The 12,527-nt window shown below is 47.6% G+C and overlaps 1 protein-coding gene across 2 annotated transcripts in view; it reads left to right on the plus strand.

Moving 5' to 3' along the window:
* The first annotated feature begins 537 nt into the window (after positions 1-537).
* Positions 538-12,527, plus strand: part of TSPAN18 (tetraspanin 18) — a 99,249-nt gene continuing 87,259 nt past the window's right edge. Inside the window, exon 1 of one of the 2 annotated variants that reach the window (XM_061564638.1) lies at positions 538-693. Coding sequence is in view for 1 of the 2 variants with exons in the window: in XM_061564637.1 (XP_061420621.1) it covers positions 696-740 (45 nt within the window). In the remaining variant the exon portion in view is untranslated. Of the gene's footprint in view, positions 741-12,527 lie in introns of both variants that reach the window. The other variant, XM_061564637.1, reaches the window with a different exon arrangement.

Below are 12,527 nucleotides of genomic sequence, written 5' to 3' on the forward strand. Positions count from 1 at the left end.
CTCTGGCTTGCAAGAAGCCCCCTTTGGCTTAGCGAACGTCGTGCGGGGAAGGGCAGGGTGGGAGGGCGGTGGGATGGAGCGAGCGAGGGAAGGAGGGAGGGATGGAGCGAGAAAACAAATAACATAGAAAACAGGGGGAACATAGACATAGAGGAGGGAGAGAGGGGGTAGAGAGAGAGAGAGGAGGGGTACAGATAGAGGGGAGGGGTTAGAAGTAGGAAAGCAGAGAGTAAAACATCTGTTGTGAAATCTTTCATTTCAAGAGGGGGGCGGGGGGGGGGGCACATAACGCAAAGCGTTGAAAAAAAACAAAAAAAACGAAATGATGAACGAAGCAAAGTGCCGACTACACCGAGCATCTTCTTGTTTCCTCTGATCGTAAAAAAACACGAGGGACTGAGGTAGGGAAGGAGCGAGCGAGGGAATGAGGTAGGGAAGGGAGCGAGGGGGTTAAGGTGGGAGGGATGGAGCTCGCTAGGAAGGGAACGAGGCAGGGAAGGGAAGGCGGGAGGGAGGCAGGAAGAGTAGGAGGGCTTTCAACTCGCAGCTGCGCTCAGCCTCGTGTCGGCGCTCACACACGAACGCACGGCACGCGCGTGCGGGAGGCTTGTCCCCCTGGCTCTGGTTTCGTTTGCGCCACGCGCTGGGTTTGGACTGTGGCGCTTCAGAGTCACGGAGCAGAGCCGAGTTTGGGTATGTGCTGCACCACTCTCACGGCGAACGGGAGCGGAAACTCTTCCGTAAGTGTGCGTCTGTGTGTGTGTGTGCGTCTGTGTGTTCTTGATGGTGGGGAGCGGTGGTGTAGCGGTTAGCGCGCTGCGCTAACGAACCTGGCAGTCCCGGGTTCGATTCCCTGCTCGCGGTCCAACACCGGTGGCTGTTAACCTGAACCGGTCCTGGACCTCCCCTAGGGCGACTTAGCCTTAAATGAGTACCCGGTGCAGTGTCTAAATATCACGTCCAGGGAGACAAAGGCGGCCGCGCGTGGTGCCGGCAACCCACCCCCTCGTGTGCCGTGCCGGCCTTTATAGGTGCTCGCTAACAGCACTTGCCCCCTAACGTCTGTTAAGGCTACACGGGGGATGTTTGTCTTTGTTGTGTTCTTGATAGTAAGTTGGTTCGGACATCGTGTTAAGGATCCCAGACATGCACGCGCGAGTGAGTGGCTGGCCGTATCATCCCCCAACTCAGCAACACCTTTTGCATTGCCGAAAGACTGCGGTGGTAAATGTGACACCTTTGTACGCGTGCGTCTGTGTGTGTCTGTGTGTCTCTGTGTCTCTGTGTGTCTGTGTGTCTCTGTGTCTGTGTGTGTGTCTCTGTCTCTCTGTGTGTGTGTCTCTGTCTCTCTGTGTGTGTGTCTCTCTGTCTCTGTGTGTGTGTCTGTGTGTGTGTCGCTGTGTCTCTGTGTGTCTCTGTGTGTGTCTGTGCGTGTCTCTGTTTGTCTCTGTGCGTCTGTGTGCGTCTCTGTGTGTCTCTGTGTGTGTCTGTGTCTCTGTTTGTCACTGTGCGTCTGTGTGTCTCTATGTGTCTGTGTGTCTCTGTGTGTCTGTGTTTCTCTGTGTGTCTGTGTGTGTCTCTGTGCGTCTGTGTGTGTCTCTGTGTGGGGAGCGGTGGCGCAGTGGTTATCGCGATGCGAGCCCAGCAACCCGAGCTCGATCCCCGCCCGCAGGAAATAAGAGTGACGATGTTTGGAACCCGTCCTGAGCGTCCCCTAGGTCGACTCGGCCTCAAATGAGTGCCTGTCGCGGTGTGTAAACACCGCCACTATTGCAACGTCAGGCGGGCCGGGCGTGGTGCTGACCACCCACCCCTCTGGGTGTGCCGTGCAGGCCTTAATAGGTGCTCGCTAACAGCACTTGCCTCAACAGTCTGTTATGGCTATACGGGTGATCTTTGTCTCTGTGTGCGTGGGGAGGGCGGCACTCGCTTTTCGCACTCTGCTACAAACCTTGAAAGTGGCATCTGGTGATCCTACACGGGACTGTACTCTGGCTTCTCATGGTCAACTCAGCGTCGAGCGAGTCCTTGGGGTGCCGTGTCAACCGGCAGTACCCGGGGGGAGACAAAGGCGGCCAGGCGTGGTGCTGGCCACACAACCCCCGTCTGGTGATGCGTTGCTGGCCTCAGTGTTAGCTAACAGGACCAGGCGCTCCACGGAGGGACACGGAATCCGAATATGAATCTTTATGTAGACTGGAGGAATCCGATGAGCAATGAAGCTCTGTGTTGTGTCCACACATGCCCATCTGTGCGGCTTGACGAGTCACGGCAGACGGCGAAACGCGTCCGCGTGCGTTCTGACTTATTGCAATCCGAGTGTGAGCTCGGCTGCAACTTTGAACCAAGTGTTGCATCCGAAACGTCGTGATTTTTATTTTACCTTTATCAATTTTAATTTTATTTTTTACCTACGTGGCTTTACCGACAAAACCTAAGATATTTGAACCAGGTAATTAGGCTGCACTACGTGCACCGAACTGCCACGTAGTATGAATGAATCATGCTCACGTGCATGTATTTGTTCATGGCGTAGTGTGTGTGTGTGCGCGTCCTCCTTAATGGATGATTGCAAACAGCGCTTATTCTGGCAGCAACAGGGCGAGAGAGCAATCCAAGCGTGCGCTGCTTGTCATCGTCAGCACTTGCCTCGATCTACACGAAAGGGACCTTTGTCTTTGGATGCTTTGTGTATGTACTCTCTGTGTGGTAATTCGGAACTATATGAAAGTTTAACAGGTGGGCTTTTGCTACCAATATTATCCGCAAACGAGGTGATTTTGGGTTAGATCGCGTAACTATACACCCGTGGTATATATTAGTTCCCTTTATTTATCCATGATCACGTGTGTGCGCGATTGTGTGTGATGCACAGAGTATGAATGTGTCCACAATGCAGGGCAAGTGGCGCAGGTGTCAGAGCACTCAACTCGCTGTTGGAAGGTTATGAGTTGAAATCCTGGATCGGGATTGACTCGGCCTATCATGTTGTTCAGGGTTGATAAATCAAGTACTAGTTTGTGGGAAGTTCACTTTGTCCTATGCAGAGACCGGTCCTTGCGAGATGAATGTGGGAATTTCCACCACGGGCTCCCAGCTTTTACTGGGGGAGATATGCACGAGCTCAATGCTGATTTAAGCAGGAAATCACGTTGACTTTGACTTGATGGATAGACGGACCCTTGCCATAAGAATGCGGAATTTCCGCGGGTGAATTTTCGATTTAAAGCTTTCGTGACTGCAGGGATTCATCTTCTTGGTTTGTTCGATAAAGTTGCGTAGAAGGGAAGTAATAAAATAATAAAAATAAAAATAATTATTTTATTATGTTTTATTTTTATTATTTTATTACTTCCCTTCTACGTGACTTTACCGAACAAACCAAGAAGATGATTCCCCGGGTGACGTGGGCACAACCAACGGAGACAGGCACCGATCGTGGAGACAGTTTCTTTACAATGATATGAGCTGGTACCAAAAGTATAAACTCCGTGTCATGGACTCGAATTAAGAAAGGTGCTTGGAAAAATCGAGCTCTCACAAAGCGATGATGGAAAAGTGAAAGCCAAAAAAAAACACTTGGAGATTCTGATTCTCATTTTGAGGAAATGGCTGAGACCCGTCACCTCGGCGATTTGGCTCGTCGACGATGGAGGGATCTGATCGATTTCTGCAAAAAAGACGTTTGGGCAAAGAGGAACATTTGCTCACACGCGAATCAAACCCCCTTGTTTGGTTAATAGACGACGGGGAACATTGCATAAACCAGCGCCACATGTATTTATAATTCATTTGAGTCAACGGGTGCGCGCATGCCAACAAGCCATTCTTTTGTCAGTTTGGCTTAAAAAAAAAGTTAAATCTTTTTACCCTTGAGCCCAGTGAAACAGATGGTTCAAATTTAATCACGAAATGCCTACGGTAACAATACTTTAGGTCGCATTTCGTAATGAAACCGTTTTGGGTGGCTCAGCGAATACCTCGCAATCGGTGTTAGCTCGGCACCATCATCCTTCCAGGGTCTATAAAGTGAGTACCGATTTGTGAGGAAGTCAACAGTGGTTTGCCCGTGTACGACCTCACCACTGCCATAGGCATGTGAAATGCTTTTGCCACTGGCTCAGGGCTGTAAATAGGGGATGAGAACCTCAATGACAACACGCTCATTTAAGCGATACAAAAAAAGCCCCACTCGGTATTTATTTTTTATAACGAAGGCATTGTTGCCATCTTAAAACTCTCATTTTCGCCGATGGCGATCACCAATTATTTCTCTATCAAGGGGCATGTGAACGAACCAACTTGCGTCGGTCATTCTTCTTCCCGCTTGGCTGTGGGTAACGTTGAAACCTGGAGTTGGGGCCCTGATGGTGGTGGTGCACAATAGCCTCTTCTCGTGACTGGTATGTTGATATGTGTTTATCCAGCTGGGTGGCGCTGTGGCTTGGAGCCTCTTGCCTCACAATCAGAAGGTTTCCAGTTCTAATCTTGGTCAAAGGTCGACTCAGCCCGTCTCCCTCTGGGGGCCTATAATATGAATGCCACTTTGTAGCAAGTCAACAGAGGGTGTCCTATGGACAGACTGGTCCCCACAATAGGAATGCTTTATTTGAATCGCTGTCTTAGGACCACCAACAGAGATGAACGATGCCCAGAAATTGTTTAAGTAATGGGATAACACTTAAAACTTTTAATTTATTTAGTTTCAGCAAACATTACCGTAGTTTCTAAAAATCAAGAATTATATCTCGTGGACACTGCACTCGTAGTATGACAATGCAATTTTTTTTATGAAGTTAGTCGATAGTAAGTGAGCCTTGTCATTGTGTGGCGTTACAGATATTAGCATTCCAACACAAACAAAGTGTTTTAATAAGTTGTAAAACAGCTGTTTAACAGTGTGCTATAGAAAATATAAGAGGCATGCTGTCCATGTGACCATGTTAAAGAACAGGCCTTGCATCGTTAATGACGGGATATGACTATGGCGGAGAGGAATTTTTTCGAGGACAAATATAATTTTATTTTTTCAATTGTGCTCAATTTTTTTCGGAAGGAACGTGGGAAATTGAAAAATATGCAAACGAATACACGCACGCAGTACTTATGCAAACAACTTTCTAGAGAATTCAATGTGTCTCTCCAAACGCTATTTTGTCACATTTTTATGTTTTGTTATTATTGTATCTAGTACCTACAAAGTGTGCTTTTTATTATTCCAATGAAGGCAATTGGCACACAAAGGCATCTTTTAGGAAGTATGATCCTATTTACCCAATGAAAGCTCACAGAGTCTCAGAAGATGAGCAGGCAGGCCTTGCACTGGGACGTTTGGCCAAATGTCGTGAATGAGTGTTTGGCACGTGGGAGGAAACCAGAGCACCTGGAGGAAACCTAGACATACGAGTGATGATATATACTTATAAGAATGCTGTGCTATACTGGCATTTCCTTGCCACCTCGCAGCCCTAGTCTCAAACACTGGGTATGCCTAGGCAGTATCTCATCTAAGTAGTAACCCGCATCGACCATGCTCATCTTGTGAAGATTTAATTTGCTCTTGATAGAATGATCATCAAGGTGATTCCTCCTCGAACACTCAATGCCAGGAGGTGATCGTGGCTAAGGCTGTTGATGCCACCACACCGAGTCCAGCAGATCCCAAGCTGTTGTATGGTCGAAACCCAACCACCAATGTCAAATCTTACAGTGTCCCAGAATCTGGAATTAGGTCTTCCCATGTTGCTGCCCATCATCGGGTGCCACCCACCACGACCTCCTCTAACCTGCTGGTGTGTCCCACCCACCACAACCTCCTCTACCCTGCTGGTGTGCCCCACCCACCACAACCTCCTCTACCCTGCTGGTGTGTCCCACCCACCACTACCTCCTCTACCCTGCTGGTGTGTCCCACCCACCACAACCTCCTCTACCCTGCTGGTGTGTCCCACCCACCACAACCTCCTCTACCCTGCTGGTGTGTCCCACCCACCACAGCCTACTCTATCTTGCTGGTGACAACACCGCCCTTTCTAAACGTAAACCTGTGGACAACGCCTCTGGGAAGTCATGGCACAAGAGCTATAATCTATCTATTCTAGCGGTCAGTATTAACACAATTTGGATACCCTTGGTAATTTAGCTATTAAACCTGATGATGGTATAATGAGGTTAAATAAAGGGCATTGAATGCAAAAAGTATCGATATAACTGATTCATCAAATAACCATTAGAGTGGCGGTCACCTCCACTGATAGCCCTGAGCCAGATGGAAATTCCACATTCTTCTAAACGTGACAAGTTTAGCCACAAGGTGTTTGTCGGGTAAATGTGGCTGGAAAGGCGTTGCGGGTTCCTGTGTTGCTGTGAAATGTTTCTTAGCTCGATATAGCTTAAAGTTATTAAAAAGGAGATTCATTTTCATATTTACTTCATGAATATGAATATGAAGTAAATATACTGAATATATATACTGAAAACATTAAAAATATCTATAGCAATTTTGTTCAATTAAATGAATGTGGGGTCAGCTCGGTCGACTATTTCTTTCGGGTTATTAACTTGAGTAAGACTTTGTAGCAAGTTAATAGCGGTCATTACGTGTATGCACCGTCCCCTACAAACACCTGCACAGCACCACCAACGCGGCCGACGAGCGCTGTCGCAGGCTCCAGTGACCGGAGGTCACTCTCCCTCATGCTGATGCGTGCACCGCGTGCAACACTGGCGAATTGGAAATGCCCTACGAAGTGAGTAACTAATCGCGAAGTCTCATTATCGATGACGTTCTATTTTTTTTCTTTCTGAATCGCTTGCTCCTTTCAAAAGGGTGTGTGCGTGATGGGGCCCCGTTGCTCGGGTGAGCGGGGAGACACTTTGAAAAAGTTTTAAAAAAAAGAGAAAATTAAACCCCCAGCAACATTAGTTTGGCCACTACGCCGTAACACAACGAGACTCTGGCATTGTTTCGATATCCTCAACATCGGCAGGTGCGGGGTGCTTGTGGAGGAGGAGCGTGCGGAGTAATATTCGAGTACATTCCACCGGCCGCTCGGAGTCGGGATACGATTGCAGACCGATGGGTCACGGTATTACATGATAGCCACTGCCTTCCCAACTCACCGCTCGCTCGCTGCCCTTTCCTCCTGGCAATGAGCGAGTGCAGATCACACCGTGTCTTGCGCTGCAACTTCATTTCAGACCCGCGTGTCGGGTTGTGAAATGTTACCGGAGCTCTGGCGTTCCCCTGAGGGTATCCCGCTGCTTACACGTCGGCCGGTCCGTCCGGTATTTATTATTCATGAGCAATAAGGTATTCAAACGGGCAAGTGTCCCCTTGCTCAAGCGAGCGACGGGGTAGTGTGAGCTGAGCCGGAGCCAGTGGTGGGAATTCCACATTCCCGCGGTGGGGGCAAGTCCTTCCGAGGGAGCAACCACCCCGGACTTATTGTGAAAACTTGTCGCTCTCACTCAGTTCATCTCGACATGCAGAATTGAGTGCTTCACGTGATTCAACATCGTAATGTATGTTGAACTTCTTTCGCACCGTACTTATTGCACAAGCCGCACAACTTGATGATATCACCGTCGTCTGAAATAACCGTAAATAGACTCATGAAAATGTTAGGGGTATGAGTTTTATCACGATCTAGGTTCGAGCTGATATTTGTATCACCCCTATTGTGTTCACGAATCGGGTTCGCCTTGAGCCACTTGGGCTCGACACCTGTGGCTTGGTTGTTTCTCTCCGCCTTCTGCTCCCGGGGAACGGGACGGTGGGTGGGCTGAGTGAACCCCCGACCGAGACTGGAACACAGCACCTTGGAGTCAAGGGCTCTGCCAACAGCGCCCCACCCCAGTCGGACTAATAAGGCACTGGTCTTCTTGGTGCCATCCCACGTGGTGGTTTTAAAACATGGGCAACATGCGCGGAAGGAAAGCCGAGCACGGGAATGGAATCGAGCCAACAATAGCAGTCTTACAGTGCAACTCATAAACTGCCCCTCACTCCCATTGATAGCATGGCCAAGCACGGCAGGTCTCAATGACTCACTCATCATGCACTGACCTGGCTATGTTTCATCATAAACATGAAAAGTGTCACCTTTGAGGATTTGGTTTTAGAACAGAAAATTTGCTGTCTCCTAGGGCCAAGACATTTAGCATGTGTCAGATGCATACTGTCATTGAGAATGCAACTGTGAGTGGGTGTGTATATACGGCCAACACTAGTGACGATTATCTGAACCGGTCCTGGGCCTCCCCTAGGTCGACTCGGCCTCAAATGAGTACCACTAAGAAGACAAAGGGAGCTGGGCTTGGTGCTGGTCACCCACTCCCTCCTGTGCCATGCTGGCCTTCATAGGTGCTCGCTAACAGCACTTGCACTAAAAGTCTAGTCAGGCTATGAGGGGGATCTTTGTCTTTTTGTATGTGTGCGGGTAGGGTAGTGCAGTGTTTAGCGCACTGCGCTATGAACCTGGAAAGCCGAATTCGACTCCTGCTCATGGTCAACATCATTGACGAATATCTGAAGCAGTCCTGGGCCTCCCCTCGGTCTACTCGGTCTCATGTTAGTACCTGGTGTGGTGCATAAACATCGGCATTGGAGAGCCACAGGTAGCCCAGCATGGGTTTGGCCACCAACAGTCTGTTGAAGCTACAGGGGGGCTCTTTGTCTCTGAGTACGTGAGGAGCAGTGGCATTGTTTTTTTGGCCTGTGCTACGAACCTTGAAAGTGGTATCTAAACCTGTCCTGGGCCACCTGTAGGTTAACTCAGCCTTAAATTAGTACTTGACGTAATGCATGGACATCAGCGCTGATACATCGACACATGGAATTGGTGCTGGCCACACTCTGAAGGGCTTAATAAGTTCTTGCTAACAGTACTTGCCACAACACTGAAGTCGTCGCCTTTATGGGTGTGTGTGCATGTGTTCATTTTAATTGTGCGTGTATATGTGATGCATCTCTCCATCACTGAATAAATCATTAAAGTGTTTAGTAATTATTCTGACGTGTGACTTTAAAATAAACGAATCAGATCGTGTACAGTTTAACGACACCAGACAGCCCTTTAAAGAATGTACAATTTATTTTTTCACAAAGTGTCAAATCTGGCCAAGAAAATGTCTCCCCCTGGCTTTGTGAAATCAATGTGAATTAATATATATTTGGGATGGTTACACATTGCTTATTCATAATAAAGGTTTTTGCTCATGCTGAAATTGTTAAATAATATCAATGATGGCTTTCAAACATATTAAAGCCAGGGATGGTTTCATTTCCCGCCCCCCGCCCCCCCCCCCCCTCAGTTGTATCCCAATTGCGCTATTGGTGTCATGTCATGAGGCGAAAAATGCATTCGGAATTCACAAGAGTAGCACTGCACAGAGAATGGTTCACGGAAGTAGATCTCACTGAAGCACTCCTCGAATCCAGCCAATGGGTTTCCCACCCACCCTGCTACACACGCTATGAGAGTGGCAATTTCAATTCCCAGAGCTGATGTCTAGCCAAATTAAGTGAAAACCCAAACTGAATCCATCGGGTTTTTGTGTGTGTGTGTGTGCAGTCATTGGTGAACGTGTTGAGATCACCATCTTTCTCTGTACTTGTGAAACCCGTTTAATTGCAGGAGATACTCACTATTTTACCCAGAAATCTAAGCGGTGCTGGCTCAGTGCTCTAACCTTGACATATAAAAAAAAATAGACAAGAAGACATTGCATTGTGGGTAGCCAACACTCTTTGCACATTGGATGGACTGGTCCTGTCATGGGAATATGGAACTTTTACCACTGGCACAGGTCCGTCGAGAGTGGTGTGAGGAAGGACACACGTGCAGCATAGATGTTATGTTTTGAACGCATAGTGTTTGTAAGAGTTAATGCTTCAATTATGGGCATTTTCAAAGGCAGTAATGTTTCTCTTGTGAATTAATTCTTTACATGTAATATAATAAAGTGAGCCCCCCCCCGTCAATGTATTGCCTTTATTGTATTGCCGCAAATGAAAGAATCGCGCTTACGAGATGAATACAAATTGCAACAACATATGAAATCACTCCGACTTACAGAAATGCATTAACTCGTCTAATGCGGTTGCACAAGCTAATTCGCAAGACGAAATATTTAATTAAATCTGGTGCTCTCGTCTTGAATCAATTCAATGAGATTTAATAACCACGATGCATTGTAAACCGGTAAGGTCGTCCGTATATGTGCCGTGTGGAAAATTTTCGCTGCATACATTATTTAGTGCACGAGAAGGAACCTCTGCGACAATCAGCGATCGCTCACGAAAAGGTGAATCGTTGATAAATGCAAACAGCCCCGGACAAACATGTGAATTAACTGAGTAAGCAAGTGTAGGTTACGAAAGCAAATCAACGCAGGTTATGCAACTTCAATTAAGGGTCCCTGTGTTATGTAAGCCTCACTTGAAAGCCAAATTAGCATTTTAAACGGTGAACATTAGCGCCCACTGTGTAATGGGGGACATTCGGTCTGATGGCGCTTCCACGGTAGCATTTACAAGCCGATGGTCAATTTTGACTCATCATCGCCAGCACTGTTGGGTGAAGGCCTCCCCGCCGTCGTTCCGTAATGTTAACAATCCATCTCGCCGTCTCCGAGCTGGTTTCATGGACACGGCGGATGCGGTCTCGGGCGAGTTTAACTCCTTTGGCTGCTGCTCTGTCGTTAGTCTCGGAACCAGCGGCCCTCATCCCATCTAGCGACGTGACCCACGCAGGTCAACGTGGTTCCGTGCCACGTCTCTAACTTGCAATATGTCCCCCGATCCATGTGCTCCTCGCTCTTCGTCTCAGCGTAGCGCCAAGCATTTACCGCTTCACGCTTCCTTTGAGCCGCTATTCAAGGGTTTGTTCCATTTTCGTTGTCACTGCTCACGTACCTGATGCATATTTTACAGCGGGAAATACACAGTGGTGACTAAAAATAAAACGGGTTTTCTTTTAACACATGTTACTTTTTTATTTTATTTTACGACGGCTCACAACCCTCGCTCTATTTTTGTTGTCGTTGATCGTTTTGTTCTCGGTGCCGATACTCTCGTGTGTTTCCCAGGCGTGTCTCTCTGGCAGATGTCTTCGATTGTTGAACAAGCTCGTTGGACAACACTCTTGTTTTGCTCACATTTTTTGTCGAGCCCCCAACTCTTTGCAGATTTATAAATTAAGTTAGTCTATCACTTCCTTTATTTAATTTAGATTGCCCGCAGCAAAAACCAAAATGGTTATGATTTTCTCAAACTCTGCTTTATGCCCACGCTCTATAAAGTGAGCAACATTTTGTGGGAGGTCAACTGCGGTCATTCAAGAGCGGAGACCCTGGTGCTTGCCATAGGAATGTGGAATTTCCCATCACTGACTCCGAGTGTCCTTGACAGAGCTGAGGTGCCACCCTGATTGGACGTTTCAGTCCAGAGACACTGACTGTAATAAGGTGGTGAGTCTTATTTTGAATGTTTTTTTTTTATTTTACCAGTTAAGGCCCACTGAGCTACATAGCTCATTTTTTTTAGAAATGACCTGGCCACAACGCAGTGACTCATAGTGTGGGAATTTATAGCAGCCAAATAGTCTACACACGTGTTTCTAAATGTGGAGGGAAAACCGGAAGACCCGGAAAAAAAATCCACGCCACTACGGAGAGAACATGCACACGGGCGTCAGGATCAGGATCGAACCCACGACGTCTTGTACACCATGCGAGGTCGTTCACATCTCACCACCATGACGCCCACTTTGAAAGGACACCAGGTGGGAAAGCATCGCGATTGAGTGCAATAATGTTTGTATAATGTGCTCTGCACGCAAACTAATTGCAGGTCTGATGACATTTATCTATCTTTATGTTATACTGGTACACTGCATATCAATCCAATACGTAGCCATGCAATTGCATTTCATGCATAGCAATGCACATGCCCAGAGCGATGCAAATGGGTTGTGTTCTGTCGACGCTATGCAGTGAGAGGTCATCACTGTTCAAATGTTCCTTGTGTAGTTCTCAGAACGTCTGCGTTTATAGACATTACGCGTTACAGCTCACATGCCCGAGGGCGACACTGATTTGATTCACAGGACTGTCCTTTTATATAGCGTGACTTAAAATCCGCGAAAAGTCTTACCGAAAAAACAGTTTACAAAAGCAATACACTAAAAAACAATCGTTATAAAACTTTTGAACTGGTGTGCTGGGCCAGTGACGGAAATTCCCCGTTACTATGGCAGAGACCACGAGTAAACTCAGTAGCCTGGTGGTGCTACGTTAGAGAGTGATCGACTCCAAATGAAATGGTTGAGTTAAAATCTTGGTGGACGTTTTCTCAGGCCATCTGCCTTCTCGTGTCAGCGCCACAGTGGAATTGGTGCATGAGGAGCTCGCTTGCATCACGGCAGATGCCTCTTGAAGAGACAGTGTGTGGAGCAGTGGCACAGTGGCTAGCGCACTGCCCTTCGAAGCCGATTCAATCTCTGGCCATGACTAACACCAATGGC

Source organism: Lethenteron reissneri, chromosome 33 (assembly GCF_015708825.2).
Source record: "Lethenteron reissneri isolate LAM-NWPU_2019-01 chromosome 33, ASM1570882v1, whole genome shotgun sequence".
Taxonomy (NCBI): Eukaryota; Metazoa; Chordata; class Hyperoartia; order Petromyzontiformes; family Petromyzontidae; genus Lethenteron; species Lethenteron reissneri.